Genomic DNA, 23446 nt, shown 5'->3' with positions numbered 1-23446 from the left:
TGCCAAAGCAAGAACCGCTCATCTCATGACCCAAGAACCCTGAAGAGTCTCCTCAGCCCTTGGGGGTGGTGGGGTAAGGGGAGGGAGGGGGTAGAAAATGGGGACCTGCAACTAGAATCCACACGCTTGTGATAAATTACCAGATTACCCCAACCAGCAAACAAGTATTATTTTCTAAGACTGCCAAGGAATGAAAGATTGGAAAACACCAATTTAATATAAAGTGCAGGTCTGAAGATCAGAATTCAGTTTATCTTCTTGCTGTCTCACTGGCAACCTTAGTGACTTCTTTGGAGTCCTTAGGCTACTCCAAGGTTATTAAATTAGGACTACTCTAGGCTACTTCTAGGAGAAGGCAAGGGCACCCCATTCCAGTACTCTTGCCTGGAAAATCCCATGGACAGAGGAGCCTGGTAGGCTGCGGTCCATTGGGTGGCTGAGTCAGACACGACTGAGTGACTTCACTTTCACTTTTCACTTTCACGTAATGGAGAAGGGAATGGCAACCCACTCCAGTGTTCTTGCCTGAAGAATCCCAGGGACGGGGGAGCCTGGTGGGCTGCCATCTATGGGGTCGCACAGAGTCGGAAACGACTGAAATGACTTAGCAGCAGCAGCAGTAGCAGGCTACTTCTAAAGCCCCTTCTATCTCTAAAATTCTAAGATTTCCATACACTTATGTTTCATGAGCACATAATCATGTAAAATACCATTCACTGGTTATTTAATTAAAAGTCTACATTCAGTCTGTCATTTAATAAATTTTTTTTTATTAAGCATTTAATCTGTGCGAGGCATCCAAGAATCTGGGAAATCGATATGGACACACAAGTCTGCTTGCTGTTGGTAAATGCACATTACTGTGAATATTGAATAATGCATTTTACTGTGAACACTCTGTGTCTCTTTAAGCAGTTAAACAGTAAAGTTTACTGGATCATGGCTGAATAATGGAAATCTACACAGATAATGGAAAGCCTGTCAATGCAAAATAAATAAATATTCATTTTAATTATATACATGACTTCTGCCAAGACATAACACTTTTCTTCTCTGTACCTTTCACTTGCTTTAAAAAAAAAAAAAAAGTACATTTTATTTGGTAAACTTCATTTACAACCAAAATCAATTTTTAAAATATATTTATAAAAATAGTTTATTTTAAAGGCTCTCAATAGGACTTAACATTTTATTTTCAGATATACCAAGAAGATAATCAGTATGGTCAATATATCTTAATCCATGATGAAAGGTGCCCCAGATTATTAGATTGAGGCATACTATTTAATTAGGCAAGGTTCAAAGCATTAATTAAATATTACATAATTGGATTCCCCTCCACAAGTTTAACATTAAATTTTCATAAAGGTTACAATATATATCAACCTAAAACTGAAGGAACTATTTTTTAATGTACTATGCTTTAAAAATCTAGCTCCATAATCTCTTTTTAAAAAATGCTTCCATATATATGCATGTGTGTATCTAAAAGTCCACATTTCTCAGGAATGCATACATCCACCTAATAGTAAGGTCCAAAATGAGCAGCAGAATTACCATCTCCAGAAGAGGAGGGCAGAGGCAGGGGTGGGGGGGGCGGAGGTGGGGCTAGGGAGTAGGGCAAGGGGATCAATGGGTGAGGGGCCACAGCAGGCGCGGCCCAGCCCATGTTTGTGGAGGCAGGCGGTGGGGGTGGCGGGGGTGGGGGTGGAGGGAGGGAGAAGTTATGCATGTCAAACCCTGGAGGAGGGAAGGGATACTGTGGCATCATGGGGCTATCTTGTCTCTGTGGCGCAAATCCTGAAGTGTCCTGAGGGACCATGTGTTCTGCATTATAAAACTGTGGAGGTGGGGGCCTGCCAGGGCAAGATCGAGGATATCTACCCTGGGAAAATCCTCTTGTGAATTCTCTGTTGTGATATCCTTTGGAATGCTCTGAAGCGGAGCTATGAACATTCCAATTGTGATGTACTTCTGCAAAATCTTCACCTTTGAAGGAAAGAGCATAAAGACAAAATCAAAATTAATTTTCATACATCAAAAAACAGTGTTTAAAATTTCAAGAATGCCTTATTTAACTTCCAGTATTTCTTACATAATTATAATTTTGTAAGGCTTAAAATGATCAACTTTAAATGAATCCTAAAGGTCAGAGGATCAGGAGAGGGGAAGTTTATCAAGACAAAACTTTGAGACAATAACCACTTGATTTCAGCCAAACACGACAAAGAAAACTGGACATCACATTCCACTCACACGCTCAAAGGTGGTCAAATAGGCTGAGCAGGGAGCCGGTCAGCATGTCCCCTCATTGCAATGCAGATCACATAGGGAACATAGACTTTTGTCTCCACTGGCAATAACCCCCTAAAAGCCTTCCTCCACTTCCTGCACTTGGGGTGGAGTCAGAGAAAACCGAGGAGAATCAGGACTTTCATCACTGCCCAGTATAACAAGACTAGCCCCAATAGTGTCAGGAGCAGTAATGAGGCACTCTTACATTCAGCAGACACAGGAGGCAGCCTGCCTGTGCCCGGCAGTAATTAGACACCCCCAAACTCAGATATCAACTGAAGCTAAAAAGAAAAACTTAACTCTTATCCTCAACTGGACGTAAACAGTAATAATGCAACTTTTTTCCTTTCCCCAAAAGAACAAAACAATGTATCAGGTTGGTGCAAAAGTGACTGTGGTTTTGCACTGTTGAACTTTTGCCATTTCACACTGGAATGTATTCTTAAATAAATGTGGTTATGTTATACTTCATTCTAATGCATATTTCTCACTTTATGTTTTTTTCCTAATGACTTATTATTTGCTGTTTATTTTATATTTATTTTAGACCGGAGAAATGATGTTAGACAAAAAGCAAATACGAGCAATTTTATTATTCGAGATCAAAATGGGTCATAAAGCAGTGGAGACAACTTGCAGCATCAGCAATGCATTTGGCCCAGCAACTGAGTTTTGCAAGGGGGCCTTGAAGATGAGGAGTGCAGTGACTGGCTATTGGAAGCTGACAATGATCGAGGATCATCAAAGCTGATCCTCTTAACAACTGTATAAGAAGTGGCCAAAGAACTCAATATCAACCATTCTGTGGTCATTTGCCATTTGAAGCAAATTGGAAAGATGAAAAAGCTCAGGAAGGCAGAAGACAACATAGAAATAAAAACTAGAAAGACTACAGAAAAGGGCAGATTTAAGCCCAAACATATCAATAATTACATTAAATATAAATGGTCTAAATATACCAATCAAAACAGTAGTCAGCAGAGTGGATTAAAAAACATAACTATAGTCTGTAAAAAGCTTATTTCAAATGATAGTCACGTTGAATTAAGAGAATGAAACAAGCTACAATATGCAACATAACTAATTAATTATATTATCAGATAAAATAGGCTTCAGAATAGGGACATTTTTGATAAAGGGGTCACCTACCAAGAAGATTTAGCCATCTTAAATGTGTATGCACCAACCACATGCTCTCTCTCAAAAACTGACAAGATAACTAGATGGAAAATCATTAAGGATAGAGAAAATACTAAATAGTACTCTTCTAAATAATCCATTGGTCAGAGACTGTGTCAAGAGGAATAAAAACAAAGAAATATTAAGCTAAATCACAATAAATAAAATATATGAGTATCTGTGGAACAGATTCTAGGAGTAAAGTCTTTAATAACATAAACTCCCACCTTAAGAACCTATAAAAACCAAAACAAAATAAACTCAAAGCAAGCAGTAGAAAGTTAATGACAGAGTTAAAAGAATGCAAATGCTAATAGAAAAATAATAAATAAAAATCAGTAACAAATAATTGGCTCTGTGAAAGATCAATATAATTTGCAATCTTCTAAGCAAAACTGAAAAAATACAAGACACAAATGATCAATATCAAAGACATCAAAATGAAGACAATCTTGCAAACTAACTCTATATACATAATTTGACAAATTAGATGAAATGGACCAACTCCTTGAAAAATACAAGCTACTATAACCTATCCAACATGAAAAAGTAAGTAAACTATTAAGTAAACTGAATTTGTAATTAAGTCTCCCCAAAAAACTATCTCCAGTCTGAACAGGTTCACTGGAAATCTTTTTACCAAATATAAAAAAATTAACAGCAAGTCTACATAATGTTTTCAAGTACACACACACAAAAAAATCTCAATTCATTTTTATGAAGCTACTCTGCTGACAATAAAACCAGTTAAAAATAGTCTGAAAGAAAACTAGACCAATACCTCTCATGAATATAAACATAAAAATCCTTATCAAAATATGAGCAAAATTCAGCAATATTTACAAAGAATTACACACCATGGCTAATTGGTTTATTCCAGTGATGCTCATTCAATATTCTAAAACCAATGTAATCTACTTTATTAACAAGTTAATGAAGGAGTCATGTGATATTATCAATCAGTGCAGAAAAACAACTGTCAAAATTATTATTCATGATTTTGAAAAGATGTTCAGGAAGACTAGACAGAAACTTCCTCAACTTGATGAAGAACACCTACGGTAACCCTGTACGTAATATTCTACTTCATGGTAAGATACTGAGTGCTTCCTTCTATGATCAGGAATGAAACATATTTACTGAATATAGTGCCAGACGTTACAGCCAGTGCAGATACGAAAGAGAGCTAAAAAAGCATACAGACTGGGAGGGAAAAGACAAACACTATTTCCATTTGCCACTGACATAGCTGTCTATATTGAAATCTCAGGAGAAGAACTCCTAGAACTAGTGAGTTCAGCAAAGTCATAAGACACAAGCTAAACATACAAACAATAATTATTTCTGTATTCTAGAAATGAACACATGAACACAAATTAAAAATGCAGTATCAGTTACAATGATTTCCCCCAAACTGAAATACTCAGGTGTGTATCTAACAAAAAGATGTACAGAACTTGCATTCTGAAAACTACATAATGCTGGTGAAAGAAACTTTTAAAAAATCTAAATTAATGGAGATATATACCACATTTGTGGAATGGAAGACTCAATCCAATTAAGATGTCAATTCTCTCCAAACCAATACACAGGTTCAATCCAATTTCTATCAAAATCCAAGCAAGACTTTCTGTCAATATAGGGAAGTTTATTTCAAAAGTCATATGGAGAGGCAAAGGAATTAAAATGGCTAAAAATAATTATGAAAACTTTTAGGAAATAAAAAAGAGAAAATCTTTGGAATCTAAGTCTAGGAAAGGAATTCTCAGGCTCCATCAAAGAAAAGCAGATAAATTGGGCTTCATCAAAACAAAAAATGTCATTCAGCAAAGCTCTTTTATAAGGATGAAATCTCAAGCTAAAGAAATACTAGCAATTAAATACAAACTCTCATAACTCAAGAGTAAAGCAGAAATACAATTAGAAAATGGGCACAGTATGAACAAAAAAGCATTGTAGGGATATAGATAGCAAATGAACACATGGAAAGATGGTCAATATCACTAGCCATTAGAAAAATGCAAGTTAAAATCAAAACTATGTATCACTACATACTTATTAGAATGGCTAAGATAAAAAATGATGACAATGACAAATGCTGGTGAGAATGCAGACAAACTGGGCCACTCATACACTAGTGACAAGAATGTAAAGTGGTAAAGCCACATGGCAAACAATATGACAGACTCTCAAGAAACTAAACATGTAACTACAGTGGGCCCCTAAATAACACAGGTTTGAACTACACAGGTCCACCTTTAAGCAGATTTTTCTCAATAAAAACATACTATACAATCCATGGTTGGCTGAATCCACGGATATATAGCCAGGGATACAGAGGGCCAACTGTAAGTCATACAGATTTTCAACTGCATGGAAGGGAGGGGGATGTCAGTGCCCCTAACCCCAAAGTTGTTCACTTGTCAACTGTATTATATAACCCAACTGTACTCTTGGACATTTATCCCAGAGAAATGTGAAAATTTGTGTTCACATAAAAATCTGTGCACAAATGTATAAAGCAGCTTTATTCATAATACCCCAAACTGTAAACAACACAAATGCCCTTAAATGGATGAATGGTTAAACCACCTGCAGTATATTCATGCCACAGACCACCACCCTGGAATGAAAACAAACAAACTTAATACATACAACAATCTAGATAATCTCCAGAAAAATATGCTCAGTAACAAAACCCAACTGATAATTTATATAAACCATTCTTGACAAGACAAAATGTATCACAGAAATGGCACACAGATGAGTGGCTGTCGGGAGCTGAAGAAGAGGAAGAAGGAAGGAAGTGGGTGTGGATATAAAAAGGCAACATGAGGACCTTCTTCTGTGACTGCACTGGTGTCAACAGCTAATAAAACACCTTGATTTTAGCTTAAGCACCATATCATTTAATTCTAAAAATGGAAGCAAACAGGTTTCTTGAAGAAAAAATAAAAAAGACTGATAAGCACAAATGATTCTTCTACCTTTTACCCCAAGGGGCCATTTTTACACCCACAAGCTTGAAAACCACTTGAGTGTCCCTTGTGCCTCTCCTAACCACACCCCAAGCTGTGTGATGCCTCCAATGCTGGCAGATGCCAGAAAGTACGAGAAAACCCCTAGATATTTCCCTCAGTTTTATTACTGAGGAATTTATATAGATGTAAATGAAGGTTAAAAACTACTATATACTATACTGAGGAGTGTCAAAGAATGCTCAAACTACCACAGAACTGCACTCATCTCACCCGCCAGCAAAGTAATGCTCAAAATTCTCCAAGCCAGGCTTCAACAGTATGTGAACCGTGAACTTCCAGATGTTCAAGCTGTATTTAGAAAAGGCAGAGGAAACAGAGTTCAAATTGCCAACATCAGTGGAACATGGAAAAAGCAAGAGTTACAGAAAAACATCTACTTCTGCTTTATTGACTATGCCAAAGCCTTTGACTGTGTGGATCACAACAAACTGTGGAATATTCTTAAAGAGATGGGAATACCAGACCACCTGACCTGTCAAGAAACAACAGTTGGAACTGGACATGGGACAACAGACTGATTCCAAATAGGAAAAGGAGTACGTCAACACTGTATACTGTCAGCATGCTTATTTAACTTATATGCAGAGTACATCATGAAAAATGCTGGACTGGATGAAGCACAAGCTGGAATCAAGACTGCTGGGAGAAATATCAATAACCTCAAATATGCAGATGACACTACCCTTATGGCAGAAAGAAAAGAACTAAAGAGCCTCTTGATGAAAGTGAAAGAGGAGAGTGAAAAAGTTGGCTTAAAGCTCAACATTCAGAAAACTAAGATCATGGCATCCGGTCCCATCACTTCACGGCAAATAGATGGGGAAACAGTGGAAACAGTGACACTTTATTTTTTTGGGCTCCAAAATCACTGCAGATGGTGACTGCAGCCATGAAATTAAAAGACACTTGCTCCTTAGAAGCTATGACCAACCTAGATAGCATATTAAAAAGCAGACATATTCCTTTGCCAACAAAGGTCCGTCTAGTCAAGGCTGTGGTTTTTCCAGTTGTTGTGTATGGATGTGAGAGTTGGACTATAAAGAAAGCTGAGCACCGAAGAATTGATGCTTTTGAGCTGTGGTGTTAGAGAAGACTCTTGAGAGTCCCTTGGACTGCAAGGAGATCCAACCAGTCCACCCTAAAGGAAATCAGTCCTGAATATTCATTGGAAGGACTGATGCTGAAGCTGAAACTCCAATACTTTTGCCACCTGATGTGAAAAACTAACTCTTCACCTGATGTGAAAAAAGACCCTGAGGCTGAGAAAGACTGAAGGTAGGAGAAGGGGACGAAAGAGGATGAGATGGTTGGATGGCATCACCAACTCAATTGTCAAGAGTTTGAGTAAACTCTGGGAGTTGGTGATGGACAGGGAAGCCTGGCATGCTGCAGTCCATGGAGTTGCGAAGAGTCAGACACGAGTGAGTGACTGAACTGAACTGAACGTTGAGGAGGGCATGGCAACCCACTCTAGTATTCTTTCCTGGAAAATCCTATGGACAGAGGAGCCTAACAGGTTCCAGTACCTGGGGTTGCAAAAGTCGGACACAACAGAAGAGACTTAACATGCATGCACATTTTCTACATTTAACTCACCAGTTTCATTAAATTCAGATCTGAATTTTTTCCGACCTTGAATCTGAGATTTTTTCCTCTGTTTGGCTTCTTTTTCCTTTTCATCATCACTGAAATCCAAAGCCTTACACAAAAAAATAGACAGATTTATGTCATACGCATTTACCAATTCAGTGGTACATTATCAGAGGTAAAGAGAATAAAGCACTTATTTAAGTGACCCTGAAAGTTAATACATGTACACATGACACAAATAAGAAGGCATAACCCCGTGGCAATGTGGATGCTAAAACAGGACTGCTTCTGACTACATAATCCTTTAAATGGGCATTCCTTGACTCACACAGCTTCAGCAAAATCACAAATTAACACAGATCATGAACCTTTAGCACTGCTTTAGAACATCTACAATGACCAAAGTTAAATCTATAAATATCAAGAATTTACAAAACTGAGAAACTTCATCAGAACTTCTGAGTGCATTGAAAAACTCTCTTATAATTGTATTTTTCTTTTATAAAATAAAAATACAAAAGTATAAATTCATGCTATTTTTAAGAATGTATATACTCATTGCTTTAATTTTCATGTTTTAATAAAGACCATATATGTCAAGCTACTTTGAAATATAAAATATTATTGCTGACAAGAAAAAGAACACTCTTTTTAGGAAGGTCAGTATACTGTAAAAAATGGAGAAGTAGGTACACTGTAATTGTTTTCTACCTTCAAAAGAAAAGCAGCTTATTAAATGTCTTCACATCCCATGTGGTGAATTTACTAAACTAAAAAAAAATTATTTTAAATGATAATTTTGCCTTTACCAGGTATCAAGAAAATTGATAAAAACAGGACACTATAAGGAAAATGAAAATCTGGTAATTAAAATGTGAGTGAAAATATTTTTTTCTGAAATGACCACAAACTAATTGTGAGGTATAAAAGGCATCTGAGGGAGCCGAGAGCACGCCGGCTGGCAGAAAGCAGTGTGACTAGTGAGCAATTTAGAGGACATACTTCAGGTCAAGAATGAGGGATGTATGAGACTGAGTCCTGTCTTCCTTTCTCAAATACTGTGTGAAAAGACACTTACCTCTGGGGGTGGTTCTTGATCATTCTTCCATGATGCATCTGATCCCCTATCCCTAGGGGAACAAACAAAGTTCAAAGGGTCAAAGTACTTACTAAGATTCTGTTAAATGCTTATAACCTAATAGCATGGAAAATAAAAAAGCAAAAGACCTAAGCTCAATCTTAATTCGCAATATATAAGACAATAAGAGAAAAGAATAAAGGCGTATTTCTGTGTTCTTTATTTAAGACGATGTGGGAAGAGCACACCAATATATCAGGAGTAGAGATCAGAATGAGAAGCCGACCCCACGCTGCGCAGGGCAAAGTGGTTCTGCAGTTCTGCAGCAGCTCCAGGAGCTCTGACTCTCACTGATACTGTCATAACACCTGAGCTCAGCTCATAAACCTCCTCAGTAAATACCTATCCAAGACCACAGTCAGACGTTCCAGGTGCCAAGGACACAAAAAGGGAATACACAAGGAGGCATTTCCTTGTGTAAGACTTCACAGGTTCAACAACAGAGATCACAACATGAAATGCTTCTTCCTTGATTCACCTGAGAATTATCAATGATCCTCCATGAGTAAGCAAGGCTTGCTCCAAGAGTGACTCTCAGAGCAGAGGGTAAGACAAAGGCATCTAGAGTTGGAGGAGGAGGAGCTGTGAAGATCCTACAGGACACTAAGTCTTTTTGGTGAAAAGTTTTATACTCTATGACCAACAAAAGCATGTAGATCTATTATGACTATAATTTCTGACAGCTCATTTTTAATTGTATCTGTTTGATCCTGATTTCACAGTTTGACAATATTTGTGATTCAATTACATTAAAATATTACAAAGTATTAGGAGTAGATGTCCTCACTGCTTGACACCAAATCTCAAAAATAAACTAAACTCCCAGGAATTAATTAATCAATTAATTCATTAAAATCAATTTACAGATGTCTGTGGGCTCGCACAACAGGAAATCTTTTTTTCTGAGTCTGCTCTACTGTTTTAATTTGGAATTCTGTTATTATACATAAAGCATTATCAATGACTTTTCCCATTTTTAGTTATTATCTTCTACCCATGCATTTATCATAGCTCCAGGGTTCCTTTTAGCATGGATGCCATCTCAACAGCCTACACTGACCTTAGAATGAAATCTTCTGAAGACAGAAATGGGAAAAGTTCCCTAATGGGGGCATTACCACAGAAAATCAAAAACTACTACACAAAAGAACAAGCAACATTTCCAACAGTTAACAAGAGTAAGTTCATGGGAAGCTAAGATTAAAATAACCCAACTAAAAGCAGGTAAGCTTGAGAGAAGTTCAACTTCTCCATCTCAAAGGCAAAGGAGTTCCCTTGACCAACAGAAAAATGCAGTCTAGAACAGAACGGACTTCATCAGGTGGGGCTTCTGCAGAGTGGGCTCAATTTCCTGATTCTTTAGTTTCTTATTCTTTCTTTGCAAAAAAAGACAAAAATTCTTGTTCTTGAAAATCAGAACAAAGACAGCTTCTACATCTATCTAAAAACATCTTCAGAAAAATCTCTTCAACTTATCTATTTTAAGCTAAAATATTTCACCCGTTAAAAGCTAATATATGGAATATCCAAAGCAACAACTTAATATTCAAACAGGATGAAATGCTAAATATCTAAGGCATGATTTTAAAGCATACTAAAATTTTTATAACTTTGCTATATTTAACTCACCTTTCATGTTAATGGTTATTTAGAAAAATTAACCTTACACAGCCTGAAGAACAACTTAAGTTCCTGCAGGTACTTCTGTGTTTTCTTAAACATGAGTTTAACAAATTATCAGGAACAAAATGTTCATCTCATTTCAGAGATTTCCAAATGCTTCACCTGTATTTCAAGTTTCCAACTGAAAGACAGCTAAATTTCAAAGGGGCTTTTGTGTCAAACTGAGTACAAAATCTTTTCAGATTTAAGATCTCTTCTCCAATCCTTTGCAGTATTTTCCTCCACTCCTAACTGGGCAACATTTTATTGGTTCATATTTATTACATCTTTCCAAAGCATTCAGTTTACATTTACAGAAAAAGTCATTCTACTTTAATTCATATGCCATTGGTTTGTGCAAAAATTAATTATGTAATTATAATAACAAGTCTGATATAAATAGCTCTACAGCTAACACCTGACAGCAAAACTTATACCTGACAAATATATAGTTCATCAGTGGAAACAAGAAATATCACCAGATACACACCACAGGATATCATACAGCACATTTACAGATAGAATACAGACCACTGGTTTGCTGGTTAAGTCAACTCTGTTAATCGCAGCTTGATACACAACACATAAATATGTTGTTCTATAAATGTACAATTTATAAGCAACCTAAAATTTATTCATTTTCTTTTTTCAAGAATTATAAAGTTGCATTAAATAGTGAAGCTTATGAATGCAATCCAAAGAAATCTTTCTTTAAAATGGTAAGGTTGTAGCACATATATGCAGGAAAGTATATAATAGAAAAGATAATGAGTTAAAATTCAGAAAATGTATATGGCCCAAATGTGCTCTTACCAGTTGCTCATGCCTTTTTGGGCAAAAAATACAAATGATCTCTACCCTGTAAAACCTGATAACAACAGTAGCTTTCAGAGATGTTACCAGGAAGACAAATGAGCTCTTTGGATACCATCTTAACTGCAAGAAACCACATCCCTACTCCTAAAACATGAACACTAGATAAGCAAAGAAGTAAGATGCCAATAAAGTACTTACTGTTTAAGCTTCTCTGTGAATATATACTGGGTGAAGTCTTTCATTGATGGAGCAAAATACATAGTGTCTTTTATTTTAATACCTTTATTTTCAATATGCTCTGAAGAATTAAACCGTAATACATAAAATGGATGTGCAACAGGTCCAAATATCTCAAATATCTATAAAAGAGAAGAAACAAAGTTCTCCTTTGACAGTAAAATAAGGACTTCAAAAGTTAGTACTATTGGGACTTCCCTGGCAGGCCAGTGGTTAAGCCTTCACCTTCCAATGCAGAGGGTGCAGGTTGAATTCCTGCTTGGGAAGTTAAGATCCCACAAGCCTCTTGACCAAAACATAAAACAGAAGCCAATACTGTGTGTGTGTGATTTTTCAATTCCAGTCATCTGGCAGTGGACATGTAAGTGGCTTCCACGTCTTGGCCACTGTAAATAGTGCTGCTATGAACTCTGGCGTACATGTACCTTTGCAAATTATAGTTTTCTCTGGACAGACACTCAGAAATAAGACTGCCGGATCATACACTAACTCTACAGATTTTTAAGGAACCTCCATACCACTGTCCATAGGGGCTGCACCAATTTACATTTCCACCAACAGTGAAAGAGAGATCCGTTTACTCCACACCCTCTCCACCTTTAATCATCTACAGACTTTCTAGTGATTGGCCATTCTGACTGGTATGAGGTAATACCTCATTGTAGTTTTTTTTTAATTTATTTATTTTAATTGGAGGCTAATTACTTTACAATACTGTGGTGGTTTCTGCCATACAGTCACATCAATCAGCCATGGGTGTACATGTGTTCCCCATCCTGAACCCCCCTCCCACCTGCCTCCCCATCCCATCCCTCAGGGTCATCCCAGTGCACCAGCCCTGAGCACCCTGTCTCATGCATCGAACCTGGACTGGCGATCTGTTTCACATATGACAATATACATGTTTCAATGCTATTCTTTCAAATCATCCCACTCCTGCCTTCTCCCAGAGTCAAAAGTCTGTTTTTTACATCTGTATCTCTTTGCTATCTCACATATAGGATCATCATTACCATCTTTCTAAATTCCATATATATGCGTTATAATATACTGTACTGGTGTTTTTCTTTCTGACTTACTTCGCTCTGTATAAGAGGCTCCAGTTTCATCCCTCATTAAAACTGATTCAAATGCATTCTTTTTGATAACTGAGTAATATTCCATTGTGTATATGTTGACCTGAATTTCTCCAATGATTAGAGATATTGAGCATCTTTTCATGTGCCTATTAGCCATCTGTATGTCTTCTTTAGAAAAATGTCTATTTAGGTCTTCTGCTCATTTTTGATTGGGTTGTTTGATATTGACCTGTATGAGCTATTTGTGTATTTTGGAAATGAATCCCATTGGTAGCATAATTTGCAAATATTTTCTCCCAGTCTATAGGTTTTTTGTTTTGTCTATGATTTCCTTTAATGTGTAAAAGCTTTTAAGTTTAATCAGGTCCCTTTTGCTTATTTTTGTCTTTCCTTCCATTACTCTATGAGACAGAGCTAAAGCAAACACTGCTGTGATTTATGTCAAAGAGGGTTCTGCCCATATTTTCCTTTAAAAGTTTGATCATATCCTGTCTTGTATTTAGGTCTTCAATCTATTCTGACTTTACTTTTGCAACATGGTGTTACAGAATGTTCTAACTTCAATCTTTACATATAGCTGTCCAGATTTCCCACTTACTAAAGAGACTGTCTTTTCTTCATTGCATATTCTTGCCTCTTTCATCGTAAATTAATTGACCATAAGTGCATGAGCTTATTTTCCGGCTTTCTATCCTGTTCCACTGATCTATTACTCCCTTTAAAAGCCTAAAGTTTCTTTTAGTTTTTTTCATGTTAAATATATTTTTCATAATATATAATTTATGTGGCTATTTAACACTCCTTTATAGATCTAGCAGAATTTAACATATCTTATATTGTAGAATACTGAGACAAGCTCCCAATTTGTTCAGAAATGATGCCATAATGAACACCTTTATCCGTAGATCTCTGTATTTCAGAATTACTGAAAACTAGTTTGTAAGAGATGGAACCATCAAAGCCAAGAGTATGATTACTACTAAAACTCGATGCAAATTACTAAATAATGCTCCAAATTGCAATTTAAATCAACTCCATTGAAAGTACCTATTTTATTACATCCTCAGTTGCTGATTGACTGAAAAGTCCTCATTTGTTAAAAAGTAAAACAAAAAACAACAAATGCTCGAACAAATGCTCAAAATTAAATGTAGAGAAAATGATCAAGAAATCCAACTCATAGGTGACATAAGTTGGTAATGTTTTAAAAATTCCCTAATATAAGAATTCAACATTAAAAATGGAATTCATTCATTAATTATCGATAGGAACTAACCTTTTCTAGGATTAAGGTGCAAAAGGCAGAATTTCAAATCTGAACTTGCCCTCCTTTAAATCAGTGGGAAACAAAGAAGGAGATGGGAGAGGGGCAAAAAAAATCAGACCACCTGTGTTATAAACTGCATTTTGCTCTTTTTTAGCTATTGTGATTTCTGAATAAATGAGGGTAATTCTATTTCCTTACAGTTTCAGTGAATTTAAAAAGACACAGAGGATATTTGACACTGTAGCTGATTATTACTGTTACTGAAAAGGAGAGGGAAAAGGAAGGATGTCATAAATAAAAGGAATCATGGAAATAATCAGTTTTAATCCAGTCAGAAAAGCAGGAAGTGCGTGTCCCTAGTCTCTTCCCCCTGGTCTCCCCAAGAGGTACAGCAGCATCCCTGTGCTCAAGAGCTCCCGCCCCAGCCATCTGCACTCACCTCCACTCCTCTCTCTCAACAGCTTCCCAGGCTAAGCCCCTGGATTCTCTCTAGTCCCTTACAAAGGTACCAGCAGTAAACAGGGTTTATTCTGTATTTTAGTACTTCTTCCTCTGAACCAAAAGTACTGAGACCCATAATTGAAAAAAAGTATTAAGCCTAAGTCTTTGAAAGGGAGAAAAGTCAACACCACCCTTCAGGTATTAAAGCCTTCTTCTCTTCACAAACTTTTTCAAAGATTGCCAAAAAGCATTAGCTCTGGACTCCAATTAATTCTGTCACTGACTGCTTTGCAATTCTAAGAGACTCATTTATTTTGGTAAATTTAGTCTGTCAACCTAAAAAGTAGGCAGTGCAGGGTGACAACCCTCATAAAAGCCGGATCCCTTTCTAATCTGTGTCAGAATGGAACAGCAGGAAAAGGCTCAAAAAGGGAAAATTATGTGAGTTGTTCTAATAATATAATTCAAAATAAATGATTTTTTGATTAAACACAAATTAATTCTATTTCTTAAAATAAAAAAAGATGTCAACTGTCACTTATCTAGGAAAAACTAAACCCCAAAAAGTTTTCTCCAGAGACAACATCTGGTTTCTTAATTGTCTGTTATCAACTCAATGCTTATTTACTTAGCCCATATAATCTATAAAGGACTCTAACTAAACACAGTGGAATATCCCAAGGTGAATAAAACTCTGTCCCTGCTGCCAGAAAGAGAATACTTGGTTGATATATATATATTCTTCATCTTGGAAGATTTTATCCTCCGATGACCACTCAGAATTATATATTTGTCGGGTAAAATGCAGACATGCAGCATGCAGGATTGTTCCCTGCATGTAAGGATGTTAAAAGGGACCTAATCTTATGATGGTACTAAAGTACATATTCACAATTCCCCAGAAAGTGCTTATAGTGACACTTTACTGGTATCACCGAAAACTTTTTCCATTTGAAAGATTCCACTCTCAGCTTCCACGTGAGAAAGTCAAAGTCTAAAAAGTTTCAAGAGCCACCATACAAAGGGCCACACAAAGCAAAAAGGTTTATGAACTACTATGCATTGGAAAGCCTCCTGCACCCAATTGAGTATCTGGAAGAACTGTGTCTTATTCAAAACAAAGACACACTGCCTGACAAAGAATCTGACAAATGTCAGGAAAAAAATTCTGTACAACAACAGCAACAAATTAAACCAATTTACAGACAGACACAAATTACTGAAGAAAATCAGGAATGTACTAAAATTTGAGCGCTCTCGATTGCTCACATACTAAAACTAATAAACTTAAGATACTAAAGTCAGAAAATGCAATCAACAAAGAAACAGGGTAATTAGTAGAATTTGAGTTTTGTTTTACAAACCTTTCCTGCTGCCTGTCGATCAGTCTTAAAAATTACAGTCTCCTCATTAACTGGAGGTACGTTAGTCATAGATTCAATTATTACTGAAAATGAAACAAAATAGATAATTTCAAGATTTAATCAGAAGATAATGCAGAATTCAAACCAGTATTTAGGCTTTAATTCCCACATAATTTAAAATGAAATTTAAGGTGGGATAATATACCTTGGTAACTATTTCTCCTGGATAAACAAGTAGCATAAGGAAATATATTCTACATTTTTTTCTTTTATACGAAAGCTACAATTCTGGGAAAAAAGATTAAAGTACAAAATCTCATGGAAAGTTGGAATTACCCATTAGTCAAAAGTCAACAAAGTCAAGCTGTGTACATTTTCTCAAGCAATTTTTATCCAAAAAATAATAATCACATTTAGTCATATAACTCCTGTTTTAGAAGAAATTAGTCATCTTTCTCACCCTAGAAATCCTTTTCTGCAAATTACTGATTACATACCGATATACGAAAAAGTTAAAGACTTCACAAAAACATTTTCCTCTGAACAGATGAAAAAAGAATGATAGAGCTCCCAGTAATGTGGCTCCTGGGTGCACTGGGACAACCCTGAAGGATGGGATGGAGGGAGGTGAGAGAGGGGTTCAGGATGGGGGACACATGTACACCCATGGCTGACTCATGTCAATGCATGGCAAAAACCACTACAATATTGTAATTAGCCTCCAATTAAAATAATAAATAAACAAAAAGACAAAAAGCATTATCACTTCAGTCTAGCACATTCTCCTGTTCTTCTAAGCGCCACAAATGTCAAACTAACAATCTACAACAGCAAAACGAAAACAAACACACATATATATTCACACAGACACACAGGATTCTTAGAAAATTAAAGCAACAAACAAAAATACTCCGTCACATTACACAGATAATGCCATCTCCACTTGGGAAATGAAATATCAGTTGATTATTAAAATCCATTCAAGGATTTTCAACTGTATCCCAATTAATTTCAAGAGTTAGTACTTCTAAGTTGGAACATGCACTAAGGAATGGGCAACAAGTTTTGAATTGGATGCCTCTCAAATAAAGATGACAAAGATTGATAATAATATTGAATAATGACAGAATTTCCCAGGGCCAAATTACATGAAAATTAAAAACGACCTAATTCAAAACCCTCACATTTGATAGAAAGGTAAGAGAGCCTGAAGAACTATGGATGGAGGTTCGTGACATTGCACAGGACACAAAGATCAAGACCAACTCCCCCCCGCCCCCCCCCAAATTGCAAAAAGGCAAAATGGTTGTCTGAGGAGTACTTACAAATAGCTGAGAAAAGAAAAGATGCAAAAGGTGAAAGAGAAAAGGAAAGATATACCCATTTGAATGCAGAGTTTCAAAGAATAGCAAGGAGAGATAAGAAAGCCTTTCTCAGTGATCAATGCAAAGAAATAGAGGAAAACAATAAAGTGGGAAAGGCTAGAGATTTCTTGAAATAAATTGGAGATACCAAGGGAACATTTCATGCAAAGATGGGACACAATAAAGGACAGAAATGATACGGACCTAACAGAAGCAGAAGATATAAAGAAGAGGTGGCAAGAATTCTAAAAAAAGTTCTTCATGACCCAGATAACCACAATGGTGTGAACATTCACCTAGAGCCAGGCATCCTGGAATGTGAAGCCAAGTGGGCCTTAGGAAGCATCACCATGAACAAAGCTAGTGGAGGTGATTTCAATAGTTGAGCTATTTCACATCCTGAAAGATGATGCTGTGAAAGTGCTGCACTCAATATGCCAGCAAATTTGGAAAACTCAGCACTGGTCACAGGACTGGAAAAGGTCAGTTTTCATTCCAATCCAAAAGGAAGGAAATGCCAAAGAATATTCATACTACCACACACATCTCACATGCTAGCAGAGTAACGCTCAAAAGTCCCCAAGCCAGGCTTCAACAGTACATGAAATGTGAAATTCCAGATGTTCAAGCAGGATTTAGAAAAAGCAGAGGAATCAGAGATCAAATTGGCAACATCCACTGGATCATGAAAAAGCAAGAGAATAGCAGAAAAACACCTTTTTCTGCTTTATTGACTACATAAAAGTCTTTGACTATGTGGATTACAACAAACTGTAGAAAATTCTTAAAGAGATGGGAATATCAGACCACCTAACCTGTCTTCTGAGAAATTTGTATGCAGGTCAAGAAGCAACAGTTAGAACTGGACATGCATCAACAGACAGGTTCCAAATCAGAAAAGGAGTATATACATCAAGGCTATATATTGCCACCCTGGTTATTTAACTTACATGCAGAGTACATCATGAGAAACGCTGGGCTGGATGAAGCACAAGCTGGAATCAAGATTGCTGGGAGAAATATCAATAACCTTGGATAGGCAGATGACACCACCCTTATGGCAGAAAGTAAAGAAGAACTAAAGAGCCTCTTGATGAAAGTGAAAGAGGAGAGTGAAAAAGTTGGCTTAGAGCTCAACATTCAGAAAACTAAGATCATGGCATCTGGTCCCATCACTTCATGGGAAATAAATGGGGAAACAATGGAAACAGTGGCAGACTTTATTTTGAGGGGCTCAAAATCACTGCAGATGGTGACTGCAGCCATGAAATTAAAAGACACTTACTCCTTGGAAGAAAAGTTATGACCAACTTAGACAGTATATTAAAAAGCAGAGACATTACTTTGCCAACAAAGGTCCATCTAGTCAAAGCTATGGCTTTTCCAGTAGTCATGTATGGATTCGAGATCTGGACTATAAAGAAAGCTGAGTGCTGAAGAATTGATGGTTTTGAACTGTGGTGTTGGAGAAGACTCTTGAGAGTCCCTTGGACTGCAAGGAGATCCAACCAGTCCATCCTGAAGGAGGTCAGTCCTGGGTGTTCATTGGAAGGACTGATGCTGAAGCTGAAACTCCAATACTTTGGCCACCTGATGGGAAGAACTGACTCATTGGAAAAGACCCTGATGCTGGGAAAGATTGAAGGCGGGAGAAGAGGACGACAGAGGATGGCATCACCGACTCAACTGCCATGAGTCTGAGTAAGCTCCAGCGGTTGGTGATGGACAGGGAAGCCTGGCATGCTGCAGTCCATGGGGTCGCAAAGAGTCGGACATGACTGAGTGACTGTGAACTGAAGAAAAGAGTACATGAGAGATTTTAACGTGATCGTATGGTCAAACCCACACAGAACTATCACCTCAACCTAGCTGACTGATATTTAATGTTATTTTCCTTTTTGTAAAAGGTCCAAATAATGTTACATGTTTTACGTTTTCAAAACAGAGTGTGTAACAAGCATGTTCTATAGCAGCACGGTTGAGAATTTTATTAGTCTATTAGGACACGTTAGTCAAAATAGTATCTTTAAAAAGCATTATTTCCTATGTATCACATAATTTACTTTTCTTTCCCATGAGAATAACCATTCTGACCTAAATTTTTTCTATACACATCAAGTCCAATAAACAGTTGACTCACACTATGTAATCAAGAAATTACCTTTCTGATTTATTTTTGCATATTATTAAATACCATAAGATATTAAATGTAATGATTCAAGAATCATGTAAAGAATTTTAGTAATTACGATTTTTATAAAAAAGTTTCATTTAATTGGAATTTTCATTAATAAATTGCCAAATTACAAGAAAGAATTATTTTTTAAAATAGTGATACAGACAATTAAGAACAGTTTGAGAAGGATAGGTGTTAACTCTTCTCTCAATGTTTGATAAAATTCACCTGTGAAGCTGTCATGTCCTGAACTTTGTTTGCTGGAAGATTTTTAATCATGGTTTCAATGACCCTGCAATTCCACTCCTGGGCACATATCCAGAGAAAAACATGGCCCCAAAAGATGCATGCATCCCAATGTTCACTGCAGCGCTGTTTACAAAAGCCAAGACATGGAAGCAACCTAAATGTTCATTCACAGAGGAATGGATAAAGAAGATGTGGTACATATATTCAATGGAATATTACTCAACCATTAAAAAGAATGAAATAATGTCATTTGCAGCAACTTGGATGGACCTAGAGAATGTCATACTGAGTGAAGTCAGAGAAGGAGAATTATCATATGACATCCCTTATAAGCGGAGTTTAAAAAGAAATGATATAAATGAACTTACTTATAAAACAGAAAGAGACTTACAGACTTAGAAAACGAACTTATGATTGCCTGGGGAGAAGGGATAGTTAGGGACTTTGGGAAAGTCATGTACAAACTGCTGTATTTAAAATGGACAACGAACAAAGATCTGCTGTAGAGGATGTAAGACTCTGCTCACTGTGATGTTGCAGCTTGGATGGGAGTTGGGTTTGGGGGAGAAAGCATACAGGTGTATGAATGGCTGAGTGCCTTCCCTGGTCACCTGGAAGTACTAGAACACTGTTAACTGGCTATACCCCAGTACAAAATGCTTTTGGTATTAAAAAAAATTTTTTTAAAGAATTTTTTTAAAAAGATCAAAAGCTAAATTTTCATTTCTATCACTGATTGATTATATGACAGATCACAGGAGCAAGTGACTCAAATTCTTCTATGTCCCTTAAGTCATAAACTAAGGACTGGTGGACCATTTAGGCCCTTTTCTCAGTTCAAAAATCCTATGACTTTGTCAACTTGGAGTCCTATTTTTTGGTGTCACTTACTAGAGTTAATAGTAACAACATTAATTTCAAAGTCTCTCCTGTACTGACATCATATCTTGGGGCTAAAAGAAAGCTGTAAAATTTAGTTCCCATATACTCCAATGGGTTCATATTTCATGACATTAATGTCGGTGTTAAAACCATAGAACTTTCTAATTTACTTGTTTGTAAGATAAAATCAAAGGCAGTAGGCAGAGTAACTGCTCTCTAACCACAAAAAAAGATACCCACACACCCATATCCCTGAACCTGTAAATGCCATTTTGTATTAAAAAGAGAGACTTTGCCGATGTGAATAAGGCTAAGCACCTTGCAGTGCAAAATTACCCCGTTTAACAGTGGGTAGGCTCAATCTAAGGAGTCCTTAGAAGCAGAGAATCTTTCCAGTCTGTGTGATCCATCAGAGGAAAATGTGACAATAGAAAAGGTCAGCGAGACGCTACATTATGGACTGTGAAAATGAAGGGAGGGGGCCATGAGCAAAGGAATGTGAGAGACCTCCAGATGCTGGAAAAGGTTAAGAAATGCATTCTCCCTCAGATCCTCCAGAGAGCAACTTGCCCCTGAAGGACCCCTTGATTTTAGCCAGTGAGACCCATCACACTTCTGGCCCACAGTACTGTAAAGTAATAAATGTGTTGTTTTAAACCACTAAATCTGTAGTAACTTAACAGCAATAGAAAACACATGTATCATTCAAATAAATTTGAGAGAAATTTCTATGTCAGTAAAAGCACACTTTAAATTTTTAAAAAGACACTGTATTTATGTACTACTTGTGTAAGTAAAAGCTGAATTTATCTGTTCAAACCTAACAGCTATAAAATGAAGTATTATTACATATTTTGGAGAAAATTCCCTACCCATAAGTCTTTGATTATTAGAATATGCTTGGATATAAATTATAATTTATTAATATTAATATTAATAAAAATATATACATACCTAATTGTTCAATAATACTTGAAACCATCCCAAGAGGCTTTAATTCAATATCTTCAGGCAGAACAATAGTGAGTTCTTCAACAGAAGGTAGTTCCTGTAATATAAAAAAGCAGTAATCTTCCTCCAGCTTCAAGGACTTAACTTTTTTTTTTAAAAAAGGACAGTTTCCATGTAGTGTGCTGCATCTATTTCTGAGATGTGACATTAAGTATTTATCATCTCTTGGATATCATCCTTTCTAGTGTCTGAGCATTTCTCCCCCCTTCAACATCTCCCCACCTAAGTGATTCAAGAGATCTAGTATCTACACCCTAACCCATAACACAGACCTAAATACCACTCTAGATTTTTCCAATCAACTTGAACAAGAGATCATCCTAAAAGAGATAATATAAAATAACTCCCAGAGACATTCCACTTGAAGAGAATTAATTCTATTGGCTCTGATTTCTCCACAGGAGAGTTCTCTGATCTGTCTTAATGTGGTTAGTTAATTAATTTGACTATGATTAAACAATTTAACAGAGGAACAGCTAACTTTTCTAAGTCTGTGTGTGAAAAGAAGATGAATTTCTAGTCTCTTCAAGACAAAATACATAATTCCTGGAAACAATGTACCAAGTTTCAGCTCAAGAAGCTGTGAAGCTGTTGCCTGATTATCTTCTTCCCTGTCTAGGTTAAAACCAAATTTCTTTACATTCTGACCCAGGTGCTAACTGTTTGTCAGTTGCTACAGAAATTAGATATTGAAGTGGAGAGGATGCTGAAGAAAAATCTAAGAAAGCAGACCTTAGGTTTTAAATTAAATAAACAGAGCTTTCTGTTCACCTTTGTCAAATGATAACAACTGACTCTCCCAGCAAAGTTTTTCCCTAAGAAGGGCTTAAGGAAAGTGCAAAGATCCTATTAATGGTATATTAGGGTTAAGTCTGGGAAAGAAAAGATGACTTTTGGAGAACTGTTTAAAAAGACAGGAAAACCTAAATCATACAGAGCATTTTAGATGAGCATATCTCAGGTACTCATTTTCCTCTACAGGATCTCCAGTTGAGGTTTTTAACAAAAATCACCCAACCGGAACTGAAGCATAACTTTCTTCTGCGGATGCTGCTTTCTGATCAAGGACTAGTTATGAAGAGCACACTGAGGATCTCAACCAACTCAGCGCAGAAGACTTACCTCTGTATGGTTACTCTGGCCTGTGTTGAAGGAAATGACTATATTTTACATATCAGAATCTTTCTGAGTACTTCTAGGGAAAGGACAACTACTTGTCATTTTATCATATTAAATATGGAGTCCTTTTCTAGGTAAGAAAGTATGAAAGTGTTCAAACAGGGTGTGTATCAGAATAGAGAAGGGAGTTCAGTTGTTAGAACAAGTTGGTAAATGTGACAGGACAATCTTTTTAAGAAGTTCCAAGCTAAGCAGAAACCCCACACCCTGTTAAATATGCAACTAGAGAACTGTGTAGTACTGAGGGCTGACACGGGTCTCACATGGGCTCTGGGAATGGCACCTCTTATGAGTGGTGATTGGCATTTTCTAATGTAGCAGCTCTGGCTGCAGCAGACCTGGGAGGTCCAGTGTGCGGCATTAAGTCCTCCTGAAGGAGGCTGCCATTAGCCCCAACACAGAGCCTCCGAGCAGACGACCCACAAACTAGAGATCAATTATACTAAGGAGTTCTCACACTATTCCAAAGAGTTCTT

General features: G+C 36.8%; 1 protein-coding gene across 1 annotated transcript in view; it reads right to left on the bottom strand.

The window, feature by feature from the left end:
* Nucleotides 1–748: 748 nt before the first annotated feature.
* Nucleotides 749–23446, bottom strand: part of NAF1 (nuclear assembly factor 1 ribonucleoprotein) — a 43414-nt gene continuing 20716 nt past the window's right edge. The window contains exons 3-8 of the mRNA XM_043438577.1: nucleotides 21735–21828; nucleotides 16110–16192; nucleotides 11920–12080; nucleotides 9184–9235; nucleotides 8112–8214; nucleotides 749–1989 (exon numbers count right to left, since the gene is read on the bottom strand). Of these exons, the coding sequence (XP_043294512.1) occupies nucleotides 1523–1989; nucleotides 8112–8214; nucleotides 9184–9235; nucleotides 11920–12080; nucleotides 16110–16192; nucleotides 21735–21828 (960 nt within the window). The 3' untranslated portion in view covers nucleotides 749–1522. The remainder of the gene's footprint in view (nucleotides 1990–8111; nucleotides 8215–9183; nucleotides 9236–11919; nucleotides 12081–16109; nucleotides 16193–21734; nucleotides 21829–23446) is intronic.

This window comes from Cervus canadensis, chromosome 19 (assembly GCF_019320065.1).
Source record: "Cervus canadensis isolate Bull #8, Minnesota chromosome 19, ASM1932006v1, whole genome shotgun sequence".
NCBI lineage: Eukaryota > Metazoa > Chordata > Mammalia > Artiodactyla > Cervidae > Cervus > Cervus canadensis.
Note: the sequence above shows the minus strand (reverse complement) of the source record. Positions and strands in the feature narration are given on the sequence as shown.